The 23,498-nt window shown below is 34.9% G+C and overlaps 1 protein-coding gene across 2 annotated transcripts in view; it reads right to left on the bottom strand.

Moving 5' to 3' along the window:
- Nucleotides 1-209: 209 nt before the first annotated feature.
- MFSD8 (major facilitator superfamily domain containing 8) overlaps nucleotides 210-23,498 on the bottom strand; it is a 38,667-nt gene continuing 15,378 nt past the window's right edge. The window contains exons 4-12 of one of the 2 annotated variants that reach the window (XM_040250524.1): nucleotides 18,394-18,634; nucleotides 17,437-17,550; nucleotides 15,012-15,156; nucleotides 14,237-14,292; nucleotides 10,542-10,650; nucleotides 6,419-6,553; nucleotides 3,129-3,232; nucleotides 2,793-3,040; nucleotides 210-691 (exon numbers count right to left, since the gene is read on the bottom strand). In XM_040250524.1, coding sequence (XP_040106458.1) covers nucleotides 485-691; nucleotides 2,793-3,040; nucleotides 3,129-3,232; nucleotides 6,419-6,553; nucleotides 10,542-10,650; nucleotides 14,237-14,292; nucleotides 15,012-15,156; nucleotides 17,437-17,550; nucleotides 18,394-18,634 — 1,359 coding nt within the window. In that variant the 3' untranslated portion in view covers nucleotides 210-484. The remainder of the gene's footprint in view (nucleotides 692-2,792; nucleotides 3,041-3,128; nucleotides 3,233-6,418; nucleotides 6,554-10,541; nucleotides 10,651-14,236; nucleotides 14,293-15,011; nucleotides 15,157-17,436; nucleotides 17,551-18,393; nucleotides 18,635-23,498) is intronic. The other variant, XM_040250525.1, reaches the window with a different exon arrangement.

Here is a 23,498-nt window from a genome sequence, read left to right as displayed (position 1 = left end):
GAAAATGTATTTTTTAGTAAATAAAAAGGAGCTACCTTTCAATAAAAATCCCTCTATTTAGGTAAATAATTTCTGTGATTTCATTCTATCACAGGTAATTCATACAGAACTCTCCTTATGATTTCACGGCATAGATCGTCTCATTATTTTAATGACACTTCTGCAGTTTGACTTAAGGGTATAACTTCACATTTATAGAGCACTGTCTATTCATTCATGACTTCATGCCATCCCCCAAAAAAGATCTTATGGAAACTGTTTCTTTTTTTGAGATAAGGAAAACTATAATCCAGAATTTTCATATTACCTTGCTAGTCACAATTACACATAGAATTCCCTATTTTATTCAATATACGTTCTTGTTTTGCAACATATACGATTACCTACAACCTGACTTTAGGAAACTGACTCATAGCAGTTGTCAAGAAGAGTCTTAAAAAAGAGGAAGTTTCACACAAGTACTTTCCACACAGTCTTAGCTAGGTTATTCTTGAATCCTTCCATGCCTTACAGAAAAAGCAATGAGTCTTCTGTAAACCACACCCAGGAGTGTGATGGTAAGCACCACCATCCCACACACTAGGCTGAAAGCCCACCGTGGACCCCAGGCAGTGTACACTTGGCTGATGAACACAGGTCCAAGAATCCGTGCTGCACTTCCAGACGCTGTTAGCCAGCCCATGTACACACCCTGTGGAGGGAGAAGCACACGCATACTCAGGTGTCATCATTTTCTCTATCTGTTGTTTTTAAATTAAATACAAAGTGCCTCTCTATAAATACCACAAATAATGAATGATAAACTTATTTGATATACTATTTAGTAAAAATAAAAGTAGTATAAAAGAACAAACACTGTCATATGAAATGATTTATAAACTTACCTTTTAAGGCTAACATTTGTTTTGTACTTGCTATTTTCCAGAAACTACATTAGGTGCTTTACATATATTATTTCCTATGTTCACAAATTTCTATGATTGGTATTATCCCAAATTAGCAAACAAGGAAGCTAAAGCTCAGAAAATTCAAGTTACTTATCCAAGAGATTCGAAGCCCTATTTGGCCGACTCCACTATATTAATTTCCATGTCACCACAATGTCACTGCTCCAACTACAATGTCCAAAATGCAGCATTACTTTTAATATCCCCCCAATTGTAAATGACCTGTCAAATGTGGACTGAGTAAATAATTTATGGCACATTTAATAAATGGAATACTGTGTAATTGCTTAAAAGAATAACGATCCATATACAGAATAAGATCTTATAATGAGATTAACATCTATTCGTGTTGATATAGAAAGTCATGGTATATTAAAGGGAAAAAAATCTAAAATATAGAAAAAAGTTTACATACTTTTTATTTTTTAAAAGGCATGAGGGTGGATATATTTGAAAAGGCATAACAAAAGTCATGAAGGGTACAAATGAAGTACACTATGAAGTGGTTAACTACAGTATGATGGGCTAAGGGGATCCTTTTCTGCTATATACATTTCGTATTATTTGACTTTTCTTACAACTATCATGTATTGTTTTTGTAACTAATAGGCATTTATTCCTGATTTTGAAAATGTGAAAATATAACTTCATAGATTAAAAAATCCAGAAATTACTAAAATGTTTATTATTATAGTTTAAAAATAGTGATAATGAACTTGTTTTATCTTTGCTTTATTTAAAGAAAAATACTAATTTCTACCTTGAAAATGTAAAACCATCAGTTTAATTTTTATAAAAAGGAAGATACTGTTTTTCATTTTTTTCAGCCATTTAAATAACTGCTTCCCAGGTGGTGCTTGTGGTAGAAAACCTGCCTGCCAATGCAGGAGACATAAGAGATGCAGGTTTAGACCCTGGACCAGAAAGATTTCCTGGAGGAGGACTTGGCAACCCACTCCAGTATTCTTGCCTGGAGAATCCTATGGACAGAGGAGACTGACGGGCTACAGTCTACACAATCGCAGTCGGACATGACTAAAGCGACTTAAGCATGCATGCACCAAAAAGGAAAGTCAGAAGTAAAATCTGAAATAACCTAAATGTACAATCATAGGAAAATGACTGAGTAAATGATGGTACATAAGATGGAATATGTCTCCATTAAAAAATAATTCCTTAAAATTAAATGTTATGGGAGAATATTTACAGCATAATTTTAAAAAACAGATTACAAAATAGTATCAAAGATATAGTTCTATTTTTGTGTTAGGCCCACACACCCATGCACAAACACATGGATAAAGACTCTAAGTGGAAGTATATTTCACCAAACTGTAGTACTTGTCTCTTTGATACTTTTCTCCATTTTGATTCTATCCTTTTTCTAAGTTTTAAATAATGAATATGGAAATTCTTATAAGAACAAATTTAAAATAACAAAACTGCTGCATACTTTTCAGACTACTATGCTTTCATCTCTTGATAACTGTCCCTAGGACCACATGAAATTAAGTCTAGATCCAAATTTGGCTATCAATTTTGGTTGGCTAACTGTTGCCTAGTTTAACAATGAGTTTCTGAAAAGTATGCTTCAGATAATTTTTTCTATGAAAATAAGAGCTCATAATCTGAGTTCAACTTAAAGTACTTTCTGTTAAATTTCAGCTTACAATCTTGTACTTTATGAAAGCAGTGGGGTTTTAAATTTAAAATGCTGAGTATGATAAAAAAAAATCCCCTAAATCAGCTTGTGTAAAAATGGAGAATGGTTGGAAAAAAAAAATGTGAGTGCTTGCAAGTATACATACACCTCACACAACTGCAACGTCAGAATAATGGACTTACCTGAGGGTTTGGTCCCAGAATTTTTGAATATAATGTATAGGACATAACATTGCAGGATGGATAGCCTATTCCAATTAGCACAGCTGATATGAGGAACTGGGCCAGATGGATCATGGGGGTATACAGGCACCACGCTTGTTCAACTGGGCAACCAGTTGGTTCTTCACTGTGATCTTCTCTCGGAGACTTCCAAAGAGTAATAATTATTTCTCCAAATGTGGTATTAGGGATTGAGTTATTATGTAAATCTATGAAAACAAAATTAGTACAGTGTATTACTTGTTAATTTTAGATGAATAACAGGGGCTAACATTATAGAATTATGAATGGCTATACCTTCCCACTGTATTTTGGGAAACTGATTTCCCCAAGGTAACAAGACGAAGAAGCCAACCCATATAATGATGAGTCCTCCCAGTAGAAGAGCACGCTCACCAATCCTGTTAAAGAACAGAAACTCTAATTTAAAAGTGAAACAGTGGATGATAACATAATTCCATTACAATTTTTAAAACTATAAACAAACAATATCTTGATACTTAAAGTGATATATTAATTAAAACAAATACAAACTATGATTTCCCACTAAGAGGAACTAGGACTCCTCTGAAAACTGGCTGATTTCAAATCTGGGACAAGAAGTATTAAGATGAACCTTCACATCTTACCATACCAGAAAGAACAGAAATTATCAGTGACTACTGGTCATAAAAGAATTCCCTGGCTGTCTAGTGGTTAGAGCTCTGCCTTTCTACTGCAGGGGCACAGGTTTGAACCCTGGCTGGGGAACTAAGATCCCACATGCTGTACAGTGCAGCCAAAAATAAGGGCTCAGAGTCAATTTGAGGAAGCTGGCCAAAAACATGACCTGAATACACATAAAAATGTTATAATCTATAAATACATACTATATTAAAATAAAATATTCTTGGTAACTTAGAGGATGTTATGGAATCCACTACTTATTTTAAAAACCAGTAAATAAAAGGAAAGAATCTCTATCTCTCCTCTGAAAGCTATACCAAGAGATTTAAGAAACATAAAGGCATGCATGAGTCAAGTTAGTAAGCTGTAAAATAATATAAGATAAAACAAAATTTTTTAAAAAATTAAGATAGTGGAGAAAATCTGAATACTTTGATGATATTTAGAAATCATTTTAATTTTTTAGCTATGATAATGTCAACTTTTAGAGATACATACTGAAATATTTATGGAAGACATGAAATGATGTGTAACATCAGCTTCAAAATAATCCAGGTGTAGAGGATAGGGAGTGGTATAGATGAATCAAGATTATCCAAGGTTATAACTGTTGAAGCTGGATAATAGATGTTAGACATTCAGGACATGATTCTCTCTACACCTTTGCTAATGTTAGAAATTTTCCATAATGTGAAACACACAAACAAGACCAAAGTTTCCTGAAACAAAAGAAACCCAACACTTCCCATCACCCTCAGAATACCTACAAGCTTTCTTATCTTTCCAACCTGATCTCCCCTCATTTGCCATTTCTCTCATTCTGCTCTAGCCAAAATGGCCTTCCTGCTTGTTCCTTATTCATATGAAGGTCAGTCTTCTGAGGCAAGAGTTCAGGCCCCTGAAAGGGCTATTCTCTGCTTTCACTGAAGTCTCAACCCGGATATAACTTCAAACTGAGCTGCTTTCCTTGAGAAGCCAATCAAAACACTACCCATGCCACTTTTCACTCTCTTCCTGTGTTCTATTCTTTATACTACTTATTATGACCTGATTTCATACTTGTGTTTACTGGCTTTCCATAGAATACAAGCTCTTGTAAGGTATGAAATTGGATAACCTGTAAGAATATCAGCAGGACACTCTATCTTTGTGGCAAGATGTAATACATCTACTATTATTTAACTGAATACGAATTGATGTCTATGTCTATATCTGTATATTGGCCTCTTTCAGTTCAGCTCAGTTCAGTCACTCAGTCGTGTCCAACTCTTTGCGAACCCACGGACTGCAGCACGCCAGGCCTCCCTGTCCATCACCAACTCCCGGAGTTTACTCAGACTTATGTGCATTGAGTCAGTGATGCCATCCAACCATCTCATCCTCTGTTGTCCCCTTCTTCTCCTGCCCTCAATCTTTCCCAGCATCAGGGTCTTTTCAAATGAGTCAGCTCTTCACATTAGGTGGCTAATGTATTGGAGTTTCAGCTTCAACATCAGTCCTTCCAATGAACACCTAGGACTGATCTCCTTTAGGATGGACTGGTTGTATCTCCTTGCAGTCCAAGGGACTCTCAAGAGTCTTTTCCAACACCACAGTTCAAAAGTATCAATTCTTTGGCTCTCAGCTTTCTTTATAGGCCAACTTTCACATCCACACATGATTACTGGAAAAACCATAGCCTTGACTAGACGGACCTTTGTTGGCAAAGTAGTATCTCTGGTTTTTAATATGCTGTCATAACTTTTCTTCCAAGAAAGTAAGCATCTTTTAATTTTATGCCTGCAGTCACCATTCTATCAGATCTAGTCCCTTAAATCTATTTCTCACTTCCACTGTATAATTTGGCCTTTTTCTTGGCTCTATAAAGGCAAGAATCTTCGTAGTATTCCCCATAGCATCCAACCCCATGCACTGACTCAGTTATTTGTCAAATGATCTTAGAACTTTATTAAAGTTATACTGTTAAAGTATTCAGGAATAATTAAATTGTTAAAACTGAATTCATCAACTAACATACCACTGCAGACGATATGAACTAAATTTTATACAAGAATTTCCTTACAGTTTACTTTTGCAAAATGCTTCTTTAAAAAATGTTCTATGATCCATAGAGAACAGACTTATGGACAGAGTGGGGGAAGGAGAGGGTGGGACAGTGAATTGAGAGAGTGGCAGGGAAACATATACATTACTATATGTAAAACAGATAGCTAATGGGAAGTTGCTTTATAACACAGGGAGCTCAACCTGGTGCTCTGTGACAACCTAGAGGGGTGGGATGGGGTGGAGTCGGGAGGGAGGTTCAAGAGTGAGGAAACATATGTAAACCTGTGCCTATTTCCTGTTGATATAAGGCAGAAACCAACACAACACTGTAATGCAATTATCCTTCAATTAAAAATAAATTTTAAAAATAAAAAAAATTAAAAAGTGTTCTATGATCAAAGTTGCAATTAACTTTGAGAAATGCTACATTCTGTATTTGCCATGATGATATAGTATATATACTGAAGATTTAGAAGTTTTAGAGTAAAGGAGTTTGATTATTTTAACCAGAATTTTCCAGACTTAACCATTAATCTTTCTTGTTGTATAACATATATTACCACATAGAACAATATTTTATGAAATACACTTACAGAGATACTTTAAATAAAATATACAAAAGATACATTAGAAGACAATTATTCACTTTGTAAGATATTCTTGCTTTACCAAAAAATCTTCCACATGGTATAGAAATATGCTCCTTTAATAAATTTTAAATGCTTGCAAACGTTCAAGGACTAAAACTCATACAATAATAAGAAAAAAGATTCACATTATTTTACTGATACATTCACTTACATCACTAGCTCTGTTTCATATTTTATTTAAAAAAAAAAACAGGTGTGAAATTAAAAAAAAGACACATAACTTACTTTTTGGAAAGTAGTTTTATCCCCATGAAAATAATAACTGCCTCAACTCCAAGAGCAGCAAGTATTATTCCACCATATAATACAGCTTGTTCTCTGGTCCAGGCATACATATCCATTGTTAATGGAGTCACAATGCTAATAGAAACAAAAAATAACTCATTCTCATTTATTTAAACCTTAGTCATGGTTAAAGTTGAAATAGTAAGCTTTATTAGATACCAACACATTTAAGAATTTGTATCACTTTTATCAATGACATCAGATCTACATAAACAAAAATTTTAACACATTTTAAGGACATTTTATTGTAACATAGTATCACAGTAACACAGGCTACTAAGTTTGGCTGTCTGCATTTTTATTTTTTAATAGTTATTATAATTATATAAGTAACATATCCACACTGCAAAAAGTTTGAAAAACAGGAAAAAAAAACCAAACTATAATTCCTACCATTCTAATATAAGAAGTCATGGTTGCATTTTGGTTTAAATTGGTCTCTTTTCAATGAAATAATATTACTATGGTTCAGTTATGAGAAACTCATGGGATTGCTTTTTCTCTCCCTCAGTCTCTTTTGTACTTAACTTTGAATGCACATATTTTTCTCCCTACGTCTAAGGCTACTCTTCCTTTATATGACTATCCGTCTCCTTCCTTGACAATCTTCTTTTCTGACTTTCTATCTCCTTCTGTTAATTGGCTACAAAAAGAATTTTAAAATATTTTAAAATAGTCATTCTTTTAAAAAAAATCACTTTTTTTCAAAAAAATAAAGTTTATTTGAGAACAAGAGTGAAAGCTTCTGCAAACATTTGACAAGGTAGACGTGTCTTGATAATACCAGCCATCCATATTTCAGCTCTACCAAAATTACCACAAATGGGACATATTTTTTCTAACAAAGATATGGATGTACGTAAAGGGCTATGACTAAACAGAGTCAAAGGAAAGTTGAGGCTCCATAGCTTATCCCTTAGACTGACACGTGACATAGGACTTAAATTGAACAATCCAGTCTCCTAATGCAGTGGCTCTCAACTTGGCTTCTTATCAGAATGCCAGGGACTCTTGGCAAGAATATCTGCACTATTAGACTATACCCAAGTAAGAGGCTGGGTGGGGGGGTAGGACCCAGGCACTGGTGTTTATTTAAGCATCCCAGGTGACTCCAATATGCAGCCAAGGTGGTGGCCACTGCTCCAGAGGGAGGTAATAACCATCAGCAGGTTCCTCAACCCATCCACTCCGTTAGGAAGGGGCATTTGCTGGTGTCGTGGCCTCTCGGTGAACCTGTTATTTACTCTGCTCTAGAACTCCAGGCGTTACCTGTTTGGGGCAGATTTAGAGTATTTCCATTTGTCTTGGTGATTTTAACAGCAATATTTAACCAGGCAAATAACATCAAAAAGAGAAAAGTTGGAAAAAGAGAAATTTCCATAAAGCATGATATGAATAAATAAGTGAAAAAAAAATCTCAGAAAAAAATCACTTTTTTTGGCCACATGGTATGTGGGATTTTAGTTCCCTGACCAGGGTTTGAACCAGCATCCTCTGCATTGGAAGCATGGTATCTTAATCACTGGACCACCAGTAAAGTCCCAGCACATCACCATTTTTTTAACATCATCATTTTTTCTTTTAAAATCAGATGAGCTGCTTTAGAAAACAGTTCAGTGGTTTTTCAATAAGCTAAACACAGAATTATCATATTATCCAGCCTTTCCACTTCTGGGTATATACTCAAAAGAATTGAAAGCAGGGACTCAGATACTTATATTCATAGGATACTTATGTTCATAGGAGCACTATCTACAATAGGCAAAAGGTGGAAATGACCCAAATTTCCACTGACAGATGAATGGATAAACAAAACTGATATATACATACAGTGGAATATTCAGTTATTAAAAGTATAAAATTCTGACACATGCTACAACATGGAAGGACCTTGAAAACATCATGCCAAGTGAAACATGCAAGATACAAAACGATAAAGATTTCATGATTCCACTTATATGAAGTACCCAGACTAGGCAAATTCATAGAGAAAGAAAGTAGAACAGAGGCAACCAGGGGTGGGGTGAGAAGGAATGGGGACTTACTGATTAATGGGTGTAGTCATGCTTCTGTTTGGAATGATAAAAAGGTTCCGGGGATGGGTGTGGTGATGGTTGCACAACACTATGAATGTATTTAATGTCACTGAATTGTACAATTAAAAATAATTAAAACAGGGACATGCCTGGTGGTAGAGAATTCACCTGCCAATGCAGCGTTTGGGTTTGATTGCCCTGGTCCAGAAAGATTCCACATGCTGTATGACAACTAGGCCTGGGCACCATAGCTACTGAAGGGCCAGCACCTTAGAGCCTGTGCTCCACAACTAGAGAAGTCACCACAATAAGAAGCCTATGCATCACAACCAGGGAGTGGCTCTTGCTCACTGTGACTAGAGAAAGCCTTCACAGGAACAAAGACCCATTGCAGCAAAAAAAAAAAGTAAAATGGTATACCTTAAACAACAAGTATAATATTATATACAAATTTGATCTCAATTTTAAGAAGAAAAGAAAATATGGCAGAAAAGTTCTAAGAATCACAGCAGACTAAAAGTTTAATACATGTCCAGTAACATGTGGCTTCCCTGGTAGCTCAGTGGTGAAGAATCTGCCTGCCAATGCAGGAGATCCAAGTTCAATCCCTGGGTTGGGAAAATCCCCCAGAGAAGGAAATGGCAACCCATTTCAATATTCATACCTGGGAAATCCCATGGACAGAAGAGCCTGGAGGGCTACACAGTCCATAGGGCCGCAAGAGAGTTGGACATAACCAAGCGACCAAACAACAACCACCACCATTAACATGGCTCAACATGGATTAATGGGAAATAAATATACAAGAGAATAAATTAAATCCTTAAAATTGGAAAAAAAAAAAAAAGTTTTATTGATGCTTTCAAACTGTGGTACTGGAGAAGACTCTTGAGAGTCCCTTGGACAGCAAGTAGATCAAACTAGTCAACCCTAAAGGAAATCAACCCGGAATATGCATTGGAAGGACTGATGTTGAAGCTGAAGCTCTAATACTTTGGCTACCCGATGCAAAAAGCCAACTCACTGGAAAAGACCCTGATGCTGGGAAAGATTGAGGGCAGGAGGAGAAGAGAGAAACAGCATGAGATGGTTGGATGGCATCATTGACTCAATCAATGGACATAAGTTTGAGCAAACTCTGAGAGATAGTGAAGACAGGGAAGCCTGGCATGCTGAAGTCTGTGGAGCCGCAGAGAGATGACTGGTAACTGAACAACAACAATATTTACCATAATAAAATAAATGCCCACAAAATGAGATGAGGTAAAACTTTCATATATCTCAACAATTTTTTAAAAATCAAGTAGATCTGGCATAAAATACACCAGCATAAAAATGTTACAATATATTGGTAAGTGAATACACCAAGCTGTCAAATGATACTATCACATATTCCGTGTTGGCTTAATGGACACACACATACACACAAACCTCAATACTTACAACTGTATAGAAAAAATTGTTAGGGAAATAAAATACATGCTGATGTATTAGCAGTGGCTACCTCCAGGGAAAGTAGTGGATATGGAAATACAGTTGCAGTGTTTGGAATATTTTTAACAAGAATGTATTATTTTAATAATATAATGGAAAAGTATTTTAAAAATAAAGCCAAATGATAACTTGTGTAGGTCAATAAAGCCTACACAAGGCAGATATACTAGTTTTTTTGCAGGATTAGGGCTGAAATAGAGTTAAAATTTCTAGACTGAATCCCATATACATAAGTTGGGAGCTACATAGCTTAAAGTAAATTAATACACAGTTTTATAACTATATTTATCATAAAACTCAAAGGAAAGGAAGAAGAGTGAAACAGACTCAATATAAGGCAGTAAGTTTATCAGCAGAGAATTAACAACATTCAAGTTAAAAGGCAAATAATTTATACTTGCTTTTTTTACATCATAAGAAAAATATGCCTTACATAAGGTTTTTGAGAATATCTATAAGCCTGATTAATATTGCATAAAGAAATATGGGTTATTTACACAATCTGATTTATATGAAAGTAGAAAAAAACTTACGTTTCAAAAAGGGCAAAGATAAATAGAATCACAAAAAACAGAACATTGGTGGCCACCACAGCAACTTGATCAATATTTCCTTGGGGGACTTGAACTTCATCTGTACTTGCTACAGTAAACAAAAGAAAAATTATATTACTTACATATTTAATTTTCTCATGACACTAAAATAATGTAAAAATTATACATAGCAAATTCAATGACTAAACATTTAAAATGATTTTTAGGCTTCAAAATAGTTTAAAAGTAACAGAATTTTTACATGATAGAAATAATTTTTAAATGGCATTGAAAATTAAAGTGAATTTTCTTTCCAGGACATACATTTCAATTCTGTTATCTACAAGAAATACTGAGATTTTCTGTTTGGCATCTCTCAAAAAGAGAACTGTATGTCCACAGAATTCTATAAAATCATCTCATGCAAAGTACATTTTGCAATTTTTTTTCTACCTTACTGAAATTTTAAATTTACAAGGATTTCATGAAGACCTCGAATAGTTTACTAAATCAGTTCTCAGTTCTATGATTCACTTCAATGGATACATATTCTAAATTTCAGTGAATTAGTATTAGTAAATAGTGTTGCATTTTTTACCAGAATTTTAAAAGTCCTCACATTACCATTTATATTTTTTGCAAAGAACTACCAAGATTTGATGGCAGTTTCATAAATTAGGAAGGCAAATGAGTTCAGATATTCACTGATCTTGAACTATGAAGTTAAGCAACAAACTCAATATAAGCTGTATCTGATGTAACTGAAAAATATGAAGTTACATACATGCATTTATATACATCCATCATGCTTTAATAATTTACCTACTTAGAGTAAACTAGGTAAATAATACAAGAATGTATTTACTTATGCTATCTTTAAGAGTATGTACAGCAGAAGTAGGAGCAGGGGGTGACTTTCCTAAGACATAGCAAATTTCTATTTTTTTTTCATAGTAGTGCCTGCCTTTATATCTTAGGATTCCTGAGAATGAGTTTCTTTTCCAATAACCGTCTGTTATACTTATGGGCAATTAGGCACCTTGAACATTTTACACAAACAAAACCAGTCATCTTTGCCCAGTTCCTTTTCCGGGGTAGATTCCGGTCCCTGTGGGCCTTAAATTATTTGGATAGACCTCCCTGATTCTCAATTACGACCTAAGCCAGTCTTTAATCCTTTGAATCAAATACCAACATTGCCCCAAATTACACTATAGTTTACTTATGGGTGGTTAGTTTTCCACAGCCTCTAACCAGTGCTAGCTTTAGTGGGGAGCCTTGGAAATGATGCATCCTAAACTGCGGGAATTAACTAGGTATCATAATTATAAGAATTTTAAGAAAACACTACACTAACATATTGATTAAAAAACTGTGTAACTGGAAATTAAACCTGATCCCATGCTAACACCTTTAATAAGAGGAACAAACCTGATATATTTCATCTAAGCATTTACTGACATTTAAAAATGATCTTTGTTTTATAAAAATTATTTTGCAGGTCATAGAAATCTTATGAAACATAATAGATCACTCCTTTTAAAACTCTCATTTGTGTTTCAGAGCAGTGCTGTCCAAGAGAACCGTGACGTGATGGAAATGTCCTTTCTCTGTGCTGTCCAATACAGTTGGCCACTAGTCACATATACCCATCAACTGAGCACTTGAAATGTGCTAGTGTGGGATTTCCCCGGCAGGCCAGTGGTCAGGACTCAGTGCTGTCACGGTTGTGGCCTGGGTCCAATCCCTGGTTTAATATCCTGCAAGCCACAGAGCACTGCAAGCACAAACACAAACAAAACAAAAATCCGAAATGTGGCTAGTGAGATAGTGAAAATAAGGAATTTCTTTTTCTTTAAGATTATTTTCTTTAAGATTATTTATTCTTCTTCATTATTTTGGCCTCACTGTGCGGCTTGAGAAATCTTAGTTCCCTGATAAGAATCAAACCCAGAACCCTGGCAGTGAGAGCGCGAAGTCCCAACTACTAGACTGCCAGGGAATTTCCAGGAATTTCTTAAGTGTAACTAAGTTTAAATAGTCAAGTTTGACCACTGACTACCACACTGGACAGTGTAGCTGTAGGTCTTTGCTACTCAAAGTGTGGTTCCAAGATCAGCAGCATCAGCTCACATGGTAGCTTGTTATAAATGTAGATTCTCCCTACTTAGGCCTCACCCTAGGCCTACTGAAACAGTCTGTGTTTTAATACGGTTCCCAGGTGCTTTCTAAGCATATTAAAGTCAATAAAGCAAGGATCTATATATGGTTATCTCCTTCAACTTGTGAAAGATTTTGCTTCTTGTGTATCTTCCCTTTCTCGGCCCCCAACTACATCCTCTCTAACTTGCTGCTTCTCTTTATCTGATAGGTCCTTTAAGTTAGCATCCGATTTTACACCTGTTCCAAAAAGTAGCTTATTCCTACTGCTGGTACTCCTTCACCATGCGTTCTTTCTTTTGAAAAATTCCAAACATATTCTTATCCATCTATGCCCTACATTCAACAATATTTTGCCACACTTGATCCATCTATCCCTTCCTTTCCTCCTTTCTCTTTTTTGCTATAGTGTTTTTCACTGGATGATTCCCAAATTTCTATCTCTAGGTTTGATTTCTACCATCAAAATTACAAACGCCTCTGGCATTTTTTAGTTGTTCCTAGAGTAGCACTGTATTTGGCTTGATCTAAACTGAAATCATTTTGTCTTTTCAGCCAATGTCCCTTTTTAAATTCTTTTTCTCTCATTCTTTCAACTATCTGGAATCAAACCCTAGCAGACATCTTCAACAACCTCCTCCATTGTTTAGCATTACCTATCCAGCCTGTCAAGAATCTTGATTTTCTTTTTTCTTTGAAAGCTCATATCTATCACTTCTCCATTCTCAGTTACTGCTGTAGTTCAGGTCTTCACGTATCTGGATTACCCTCACTTGGAATCTGACTAACATCATACTTATCCTTTGTTCAAAATTTGCTATAGCTTCTCATCACTCTGCTCTCCACCGAACTTTTAACTTTACCTTCCAGTAGTTTTGCTGTGAAAATTAAATAAAATGCCTATCAAAGAACTCAGCAAAATAATTCTGTCTTTTCCAAAGCTTTATAAACTCCTTGAGAGCAAGGACTAAATTGCATTCTTTTTCACGAAGGGATACTCCCCAAGCAGGGTATAACTAGAAGTACTTAAACAATGGTTTATTTAATAAACTATACATACTTACCAGACTGGGTACCTATTTATGGGCCAGAGAAAGATCTATAGGATGAAAATGTGCATTTGTGGAGTATACCAAAAGAATAAAAATGCAAAAGAGAAACCATACTTATACCGATGATTAAGTGAACAAAGAAATACTTGAATCAGAAAGATACATTTGGTAGCAAAACTACTGAATTCATTCCAAAGATCTCAAGGATTTTAGGATATTGGCTCTTGGAAAACAAGATGAAGTAATTTTTAGCAATGGTTTTACCCTGCCAGCTGCCAGCTGTGCACACCAAATCACTGATACAGGTATGCCTTTGTAAAAATAATTAGGTAAATTTCAACTTTGGAAATTCAAATTGGAGAACTTCCCCAATTACCCATTGTGTTATTCTCAGAAATAAGATTCAAGTAAATATCAAACAGATAGAATCATGAGAAACACTCTGTAATATTATAGTAATTTAATCAAACAGGTTAATAGTACCTTCTTCAAAATTAATATTTTTACACTGTCGTCCTGAGTCATCCACACGATGTTCTCTTAAAAGAAAAACATAAATATTGTATCCATGAAAGGCTTAGTATAATAGATGAATGGTTTAAATTTATTATTAGCTTTCTATTTTTTCACATCGTGATAGTTTCTTTTACTGCCTTCTGAGTAATGAAATTATTATGAGATATAACCAATAAAATTAAAATGATATGTTACAATTATTACTGTATTACTTTATCATATAAAATGGAAAAAGTACTCAGTTAATCTAAGAGCACACAGGAGCTACCTTAATCAATATTTGAAGTTTTCCAATGGTTTTCAACATGAGTTATAAACATCTGTGGACTCTTGGATAAAACACTCCAAAGTAATATATAGTAACAAAACTTCCTTTGTTTTATAAAATTTCTTCTGATATATAAAAGATAAGAAATATATGAGGAATTTTTGTATCTAAAGTTGATACTAATCATTAATCTACCTAAAATGTTGCTTTCATGCTATTATCTTACTTAGAAACCTGTAATTAGTAAATCAAGACCAAACTTTGAATCTTCAAAGAATTTATAATCTGTTCTTATTCATCATCCATTATTTTAGTTAAGAGCACCACATAAGCATTCGCTTATTAGAAAATATAAGTACTAGAGACATCAAAAACCAAATAAAGACATCACAGAAATAATAATTCTTCAATAACGATAATGCTTATTTAATTTCACAATCTACAAGAGTAGTTTTATCATTTCTATCTAATTACCTTAATATAGTAAGGATCAGAATAATATTTAAAATTCCCAGGAAGGCACCCAGTAAAACTGGTGCTGTGTACATGTTTATCTGCAGCTTAATGACATCCCACGTCACGCCCTTTTCGCCAATGAGTGCAAAACAAGTCTGAAAAACTTATTAAAACAAAACATGTACATGTGAATTATTACATGGGAGGTACGGATAAAACAGATATGAAAAACATTTACCACAAAATTAGAAATACTGTATGGAATCTCAACAGGGATTTCAAGAAGCACGAAAATTGGTTCTTGGTGGGGAGAGACAAAAAATTTACTTTTTCTGTACAAAACACAGATATGGGTACAGTACAAAAAATATATATGATACAGATGTGTGATATTAAAATTTCATAGGATGGAATAATTAGGAGAAAAAAATCTAAAAAGCCTCCTTTGGGAGACAATGATGTAAAAAATGGGTGAGAAGCACTGACATTCACAAAGGACTACTCCTCAAATAACGTGTCTCTTCTTTTTTAAAAAAAGATCTCTGTGATGGACAGGGAAGCCTGGAGTGCTTTAGTCCATGGGGTTGCAAAGAGTAGGGCACGACTGAGCAACTGAACTGACTGAGGATATTTAAATTATACAATTTATTCCATAAATAAATTATTAAACTTTAACCAATCTCATTATAAGAAAATGTCACATTTTAATATTATTAAATATTACTGTGGATAAAGTATTTAAACTATATATTTAATATAATTTTCTATTTGGATCTGTGGCAAAAATTGGATTGGAAAAGTATTTGTTTACTCTCCTGATTTAGATTCTGTATCTGGTTCTGCCATTACTTTACACGTAGCCTTAGAGTGAAAACTAAGTAAAATATTGCACCTAAAGCACTTAGAAGAGTATCTAACGCATAGTAAGCAGTCAATGGGCTTCCCTGTTGGCTCAGTAGTAAAGAATCTGTCTGCTAATGTCCAAAAAAATCGGACATGACTTAGCAACTAAACAGCAACAACAACAAGCAGTGAATAAATGTTTGTGCTTAGTGGTGTGGTTATTACTGGAAAAGTCGTCTCATCTTTTTAGGCTTACATCTGCTCATCTTTAATACAAAATTTTTTACTGAATAATCTTTTAAATGCTTTTTAGATGGTCAAAATACTTACTGAGAACCTCAGCCTATATACCAAGTACTATGCTAGACACTGAGGGGAGAATGGCAAATTTAAAAAGACCTAGACTATGCCCTCTTGTATTTTATAATATATTTTTAAATAAGATTTCTTCTTATATTTTATTCCAGAACACTAAACTGAAATATTAGAATTTGGTGAATGATGAACTAGATTCTCTATTGTTAAAGAGAAGAAATAATGGAAACCAGGGGGGCCTGGGGTGATGATGAAGTAAACTGAGTTGCATTCAAATTTATGCTATTTATAACTACAATTTTATAACTGAAATATTAAAAGCATGGACAAATTACATGTCTTTTCAGTGCTGTTATAGGCATAAATGGCAACCCACTCCAGTATTCTTGCCTGGAGAATCTCATGGACCGAGGAATCTGGTAAGCTACAGTCCACGGGTTGCAAAGAGTCAGACACGACTGACCGACTTCACTTCACTTCATAGGCATAAAAATTAATTTCTCTACTCATTTAGCAGAAAATTAACTGGTCTTACAGAAATATTAAATCTCATTAACACACTTTTATATTCAGCTAAAGTATGAAAGCTTGGAAAGAACAGACTAGTAAATTTTCTTTAAAGGTAAGGACAAAAGGCAAAAGGGTAAAGAACTTGCTATAACTTTCCTCAAACCCTTCAGTTAAAAGAACTGTTTCTCATAAACAGGGGGAAAAAAAGCAAACTCTTGCTGAGATGCCAAGCTAAATGATAACCGAACAAAACATACACTTTGGATTCAGAGTTAGGTCTGAATCTCACACCTCCCATTTATCCAAGGTGACCCTGGATAATTTATCATATTCTCTATGCCTTGGTGTTCTAATCTGTACAATGGGGACTAATAACACTTAATTTAGTGGAACATGAGTTAACACATATAAGGAGCATAGCCTCACAGCTGGATTAAAAAATATCATTTCCCTTCCTTTTCCTTCTGCTATGGGGTTTTATGGGCTTCCCTGGCAGCCCAGATGGTAAAGAATCTGCCTACAATCCGGATTTGATCCCTGGCTCGGGAAGATCCCCTAGAGAAGCGAATGGCTATCCACTCCAGCATTCTTGCCTGGAGAATCCCATGGAGAGAGGACCCTGATGGGCTATAGTCCATGGGGTTGCAAAGAGTCAGACACAACTGAGCGACTAACACACATACATAGGGATTTTATTCTTGGATTTCATCTAACATTTGAACTTCCAAAGTTTACCCAATTCAAATCTAAGTAATGACAACTGAAGAACACCCACCTGGACCTAGAATAAAGCCTAATGCTTGACAAGCACTTGTGTTTGCCATGGAACTTGTTCTTTCCTGAAGGGAGGTAGCACCAGCAATATATGACCTAACAACAGCTACATTTCCTAAGAAAAGACACAACAATCCAAAAGAAAGTAAAGTAAAAATAAAGAAAATATTTTCCAGTTTATAAAATTCAACTTAATTTGGCTCTATATGGAAGAAATGTTAATCTGCAGCACAGTCACTGCTTCTTCTTTATGATTATACAAAGCACTCAGAGTCAATAAATGCATTAGTTAATAGAAAACATTACTTTTACTAATATGAAAAAACAGTTAAAGATTTGAATGAATTTAAAAAAAAAACAGCATTACAGGAACCTTAAATTTTTTTTCATCATTAAATCCTGAGAAAGAATTGAGTGAATGGAGTACTACTAATTGCTATACACTCGGCATACTTATACTATGACATAAGAAACAGAAAAAGAAATTCTAACAATTTAACTCATAAGTGCTTGTTGAGCACTTATGTTGAAGAGACACTGTTGGGGGCTACAGAGTATTTTTAAAAGTGGTCATTTGTCTCTAGTTACACCAAGTTTACTAACTAGTTGGTGATAAAGGATGAAAACAGTACAAAAATGTACATAAGCAAATGCTAGCGACATGTTAAAGGGAAAGATCTGTTAAGGGGTAGGGTAGCCTAAGAAAGCTTCATGGAAGATGCAGAACTTGAACTGAATCTTGAAGGATGAAGAACCATGGGAACAGAAGAGAGAAACTATAAGTAAGGCAACATCATTAAAAAAGGCAAAATGATAGGAAAGATATTTGCAATAAGACATCTGTATGTTGAATGAGGTATAAGAGACGAGAAGAGGTGACCCTAGATGAGAAAGGGCCATGAATGTCAGGATGAATGTAAGTTCAAAACAATCAAAAATATATATGCATACATATTACCTGCCCCAAATCCTACCAATCCACGAGCAGCCAACATGTAGTATTTATTATGAGAAGCTGGAACGTGGACATATGCATAGAGGCAATTGGCTGCCACCGAAATGAAAATGGAAACAATAAGAGGTTCTTTTCTTGGTCTGTAATTAGACCACAAACCAAATAGAGGTGAGGCTACCATTTGGCCAAGGCTATATGAAGCAATAACCCAGCCCAAAAAACTTGCATCAGCAGTCTGATCAATCTGTAGAAAAAAGAAATATGCTTTAAGAATTGTTATCCAAGAAAAGTAAAGTTAAAAAGCTACATACATTTTTTTCTGACCATTTAACACTTCTTATTAAAATAAATAAAATCAATAATTCTAACACATAAGTCTTATAACACTAGTACTTATAGTAAGGAACTCAATCTTCTGACATTAACTATATTAACAATTCACTACACAAGGAAAAGTGCTTAAAAAGCTTCATCTTTTAGAATAATTATAAAAATTCTGCACCATAAAAAAACTTGTTAAAAAAATATTCACATTATATACCTAACAACAGCATCATAAAATTTATATGCCATTCTTTAATTCTTATAAATATAATTATTTACCCTTATGCAACTCAATAAGCTACAGTTTATTAGCTTATTATTATTTGTTAGGACTGTGAAGTTATCTTTTTTAACTGAACACAATAATCAAATTTCAAATAAAATTTACCTCATTAAACCTACTACTAATTCTTCTTTTCAGCATTGACAATCCAGGATTCTATGATTAAAACTCAGAAAATACTTTCAGTAAATAGAGAATTCTAGCTTACAAAGGGACTATGGAATAAATCAGAAGATTGTTTCTATATACAGTAGCTTATATAATAATTTAGAAAAGTAAGAACCATTATATATTGGGACATAAGGTTAAACATATGCAGGTTAAACGGTAGAATAACAAGAAAAACCATGGGCTTTTATTTTCCAAAGGTATTTTTAAATAGCTGAAAATGATGATATTTAGGTATATTTTTTGTTTGTACAGATGAGAAATAAGAGTAAATAAGTATAACTTCATGTCATATATGTAACAATTTAAAAAACAATGAAAACTAAACTTTAATATCAGATGTCTAGTAATTTGAAAGCAAAAGGATAAAAGTTTCTTCTCAGAATATTAATTGATCATAGTCAAGTGTCCATTGAATGGACAAAAGTGAACTGATTCTTGAAGGTGCCTGTAACACTTTCAACAATATCTGCTATTTTAGTTGGACACTATTTACAATGACTGGGAAACTGCAATCTGTTAGAATTCTGCTAGAATTGTAACAGGAAAGTAAAATGGTTTGGAAGATACAGGTTCTATACTAGAACAAAAAGTTCAATTTAGTAACTGAACTGTTAGCTGTGCTCCTGTGTGCTTCTCCCTCATCGTAATAATGGCATCCTGTTTCCGGCCCTCTGGCCACCTCTAATGATACCCCTCATATTGTTTTCAGGATAAAATCTAAACTGTTTCTTATGAAAAACTAGCTCACTAGCTGGCCACTGTCTCTCCTCTCCAACCTCATCTCTCTGCATCCTTCCTCCCCAGCTATTAACTTCCAGCCACACAGAACTTTTTAAAGTTTCCAAAATGAGTCAAGCTCTTTGCTTCCAGGCTTTTGCACAGGTCTCTCTATTGTGCCTTCCATCAGGAATGCCTTTCTAACCTCCTACTCCCTGGCCCTGATCATTCCTTCAGGTGGTCAATTTCTGGAGGGCCTTCCCAATTCAATTCTGATATAACTGATTTTGGAAAATCTTCCAGGATCTCTTTGGTCTGGATTAGCAACATCTCCCTAACCCCCATGTCTGTCTGTCTGTGTATGTCTATCACCCCCCTCCAACCCCGCTCACTCCTTCTCTCTCTCTGCCTGCCTCTCTCCCCCTCTCTAGTTCTCTCTCCCCTGTGCATGAGCACACAAGGGCATGTACACACACACACTTTTTATCTGTAAACTTGTTTGATTTTGCACACTTCAGTGAAAGTCAGATCCGTTAGCTTCTCTTTAAAAAAAAAAAAAAGACAAAGCATATATTGAATTTCAAAATATTCTTCTCTAAACATGTTAATAATAATGACAAAGTTCTAGGAATCTTAAAGCTTTGCCATGGGAATGTGTTCCAAGCCTTCTCAACTATTTGCTGGTCTGCGCTGTGTGTGCTTAGTTGTGTGGGACTCTTTGTGACCTCACAGACTGTAGCACACCAGGCTCCTCTGTCCATGGAATTTTCCAGGCAAGAATACTGGAGTAGGTTACTATTTCCTACTCTACGGGATCTTCCTGACTCAGGGAGCGAACCTGCATCTCTTGTATCTCCTGCATTCGCAGGTGGATTCCTTACCACTGTGCCACCTAGCTGTCCCCTCAATTATTTACTTATAGATTATTGCTTATTCATCCAATTAACAGCTATTAAGGCCTTCTCTGTGACAAAACCTGTGAGGCAATATGAATACAATTGAGTAAACAGTTCCCTGCCATCAAGCAGATTCCAAACCAGGTTCTACTCATCTGATTCCAAAAAATCTTGCATTTTTGAATAACTGAGGGGGAAAAACCAGCATGCTTTAACTCTTTTTCTGTCAAATAAGGATAACTTCACAGAGTTGTTATGAGAATTATTCAAGGCAATACATGTAGAGTGCTTAGAGCCATATCTGCATATAGTATGCACTAAATGAGTGTCACCTATACAATAAAAACATTAATATTTCTTAGTATTTTATTTTTACTGATGTCAGCTTTATTATTATATTTTATTGTATAATTCATGCATGATTACTCCCACTATGTTCCTGGACCTATAGATAACCCATCATCCCAGTTCAAAATCTAGGTTTAAGAATATGAGTCTTCCTGGAAATTAAGCACAACTCTGGGCAACACCAGAGAAAGCAATGGCACCCCACTCTAGCACTCTTGCCTGAAAAATCCCATGGACAGAGGAGCCTGGTAGGCTGCAGTCCATGGGGTCGCTAAGAGTCAGACACGACTAAACGACTTCACTTTCACTTTTCACTTTCATGCACTGGAGAAGGAAATGGCAACCCACTCGTGTTCTTGCCTGGAGAATCCCAGGGATGGGGAGCCTGGTGGGCTGCTGTCTATGGGGCCACGCAGAGTCGGACATACTGAAGCAACTTAGCAGCAGCAGCAGCTGGGCAACACAGCCTAAGGAATCACCCAGCTGACAACAGTCTATCAGCCATGGCCAGAAGCACAAGTCAGAGATTCACAGTAGTACCAAATTTCTTTCAGACAGATAATTTACTGTTTGGGTTTTATGGTTTTTTTTTTTCTGGCAGGGGGAGGGGGGTGGCCCAGCTTTTTATCTTTCTCAGAGATGACTTTTAAGCTAAGCAATATGTGGTAACATATTATCATAAGAGAGATAGTAACCTCAAATTAATAATGAAAATTTTGATAAACAATAAGAAATTGCTACATAGCACAGGGAACTATATTCAATAGTTTGCAATAATCTGTAATTAAGAAGACTATATATATGTATGTACATATGTATGTCTGTGTAACTGAATTACTTTACTGAACGTCTGAAACACTGTAAATCAACTACACTTCAATAAATAAAATTAGAAGGAAAATGAAAAATTTTAAGGCAGTAGGTAACATAGTACTGTAGAGTCAGATTTTGGTTTCGGATAGGCTTGATTCTGCCATTTTCTAGCTGTGTGATCTTGGGCAAGCTACGTAACTTCTCTGAGTTTCTTTATCTGTTAAACAAGAATGATAATAACCACCTCACAGAGTTGTTAAGAAAATCAAATTTTACATGTTTGTGCCTGGCACACAGTAAGTTATTAATAATTATAATTATTATAATAATAATACTATTATGAAATAACTTGAAAAAACTAATTCACAAGATTTTTGGTGAAAATGTTATATTTGTATTGCCAAAGAACTAGTGATATGTTCACATGACCTCAATAATTTTTCTTTTGAAGAGATTTCAAGTATTTGCTGAAAGCAGTGAATTTCAAAATTCAATGTATTATGCTGAGTAGACCTAATTGTGCAAATACCTTCTTTTTGAAAATTCTGAGGTTAGACACAGAGACCACTTAAATCAAGAGTTTTGATATACGGAAGCACAGAAGATGTTGCTCCAGAATTGTGAAATATACTATTCTAACTCCAATAACTCTGTCAGTATGGAAAGAGTTTTTAAGTTCATGAGTAATGATTTCATGTAAAACAAAGCTTTAATTAAATTAATTTTCAAAATGACAATGACACTGGGGCACTAAATCACTAAAAAATAAAATTAGTATTTTTCTTCCTATTTTACTATTTCTTCTTTACTATTTCTTCCTATTTTACTTCCTAATTTATACTATAAAATTAGTATATTTCTTTTAAAGATAGCATAAGAAATAGGATTTTAAGTTAATAAAATCTAAAATGAATGTAAGATATCAATAAATTCCTTATGTGTGTTTTTGCATGCTCAGTCACATCCGACTCTTTTCAACCCCATGTACTGTAGCCTGCCAGACTCCTTCCTGTCTACGGAATTTTCCCAGCAAGAATACTGGAGTAGGTTGCCATTTCCGCCTCTAGAGGATCTTCTCAACCCAGGGATCAAACCCATGTCTCCTGCATTGCAGGTGGATTCTTTACCACTGAATAAGAATAATTTTTAAACCTTAAACATTCATCACATATGTTTAGTATTTTTGTTGAAGCCATCCGGCCATTCTAACAACCTAGTAGAGAAGTTTGGTACATTCTCTGTAACACACAGTTACAACATTCAATGGTAAGTGTTAATGATAAAGGGATACAGAAGCACAAGGGAAAACCTTCTAATCCAAAGTGAGGTGAGGGACAGTAAGAAAAGGCTTTTCAGAGGGGACACTGGAGCAAAGCCTTGAAAATAGTGGAGAAGGGAGGAAGGGAATGGCAGAAGGAGAGATGCGGGGGAAAAAATCATTCCAGAAAAAAAGGAGGAAAATGTGCAAAGATCTGAAGGATCTTAGACTCATCCAAGTATATGTATCTAATAAATTTTGCAACTGAGCATGCAAAAAAAGCAGGCATAAAAAATTT

This window comes from Oryx dammah, unplaced genomic scaffold, assembly GCF_014754425.2.
Source record: "Oryx dammah isolate SB20612 unplaced genomic scaffold, SCBI_Odam_1.1 HiC_scaffold_12, whole genome shotgun sequence".
NCBI classification, from domain to species: domain Eukaryota; kingdom Metazoa; phylum Chordata; class Mammalia; order Artiodactyla; family Bovidae; genus Oryx; species Oryx dammah.
This window is presented reverse-complemented; position numbering and strand designations above follow the sequence as displayed.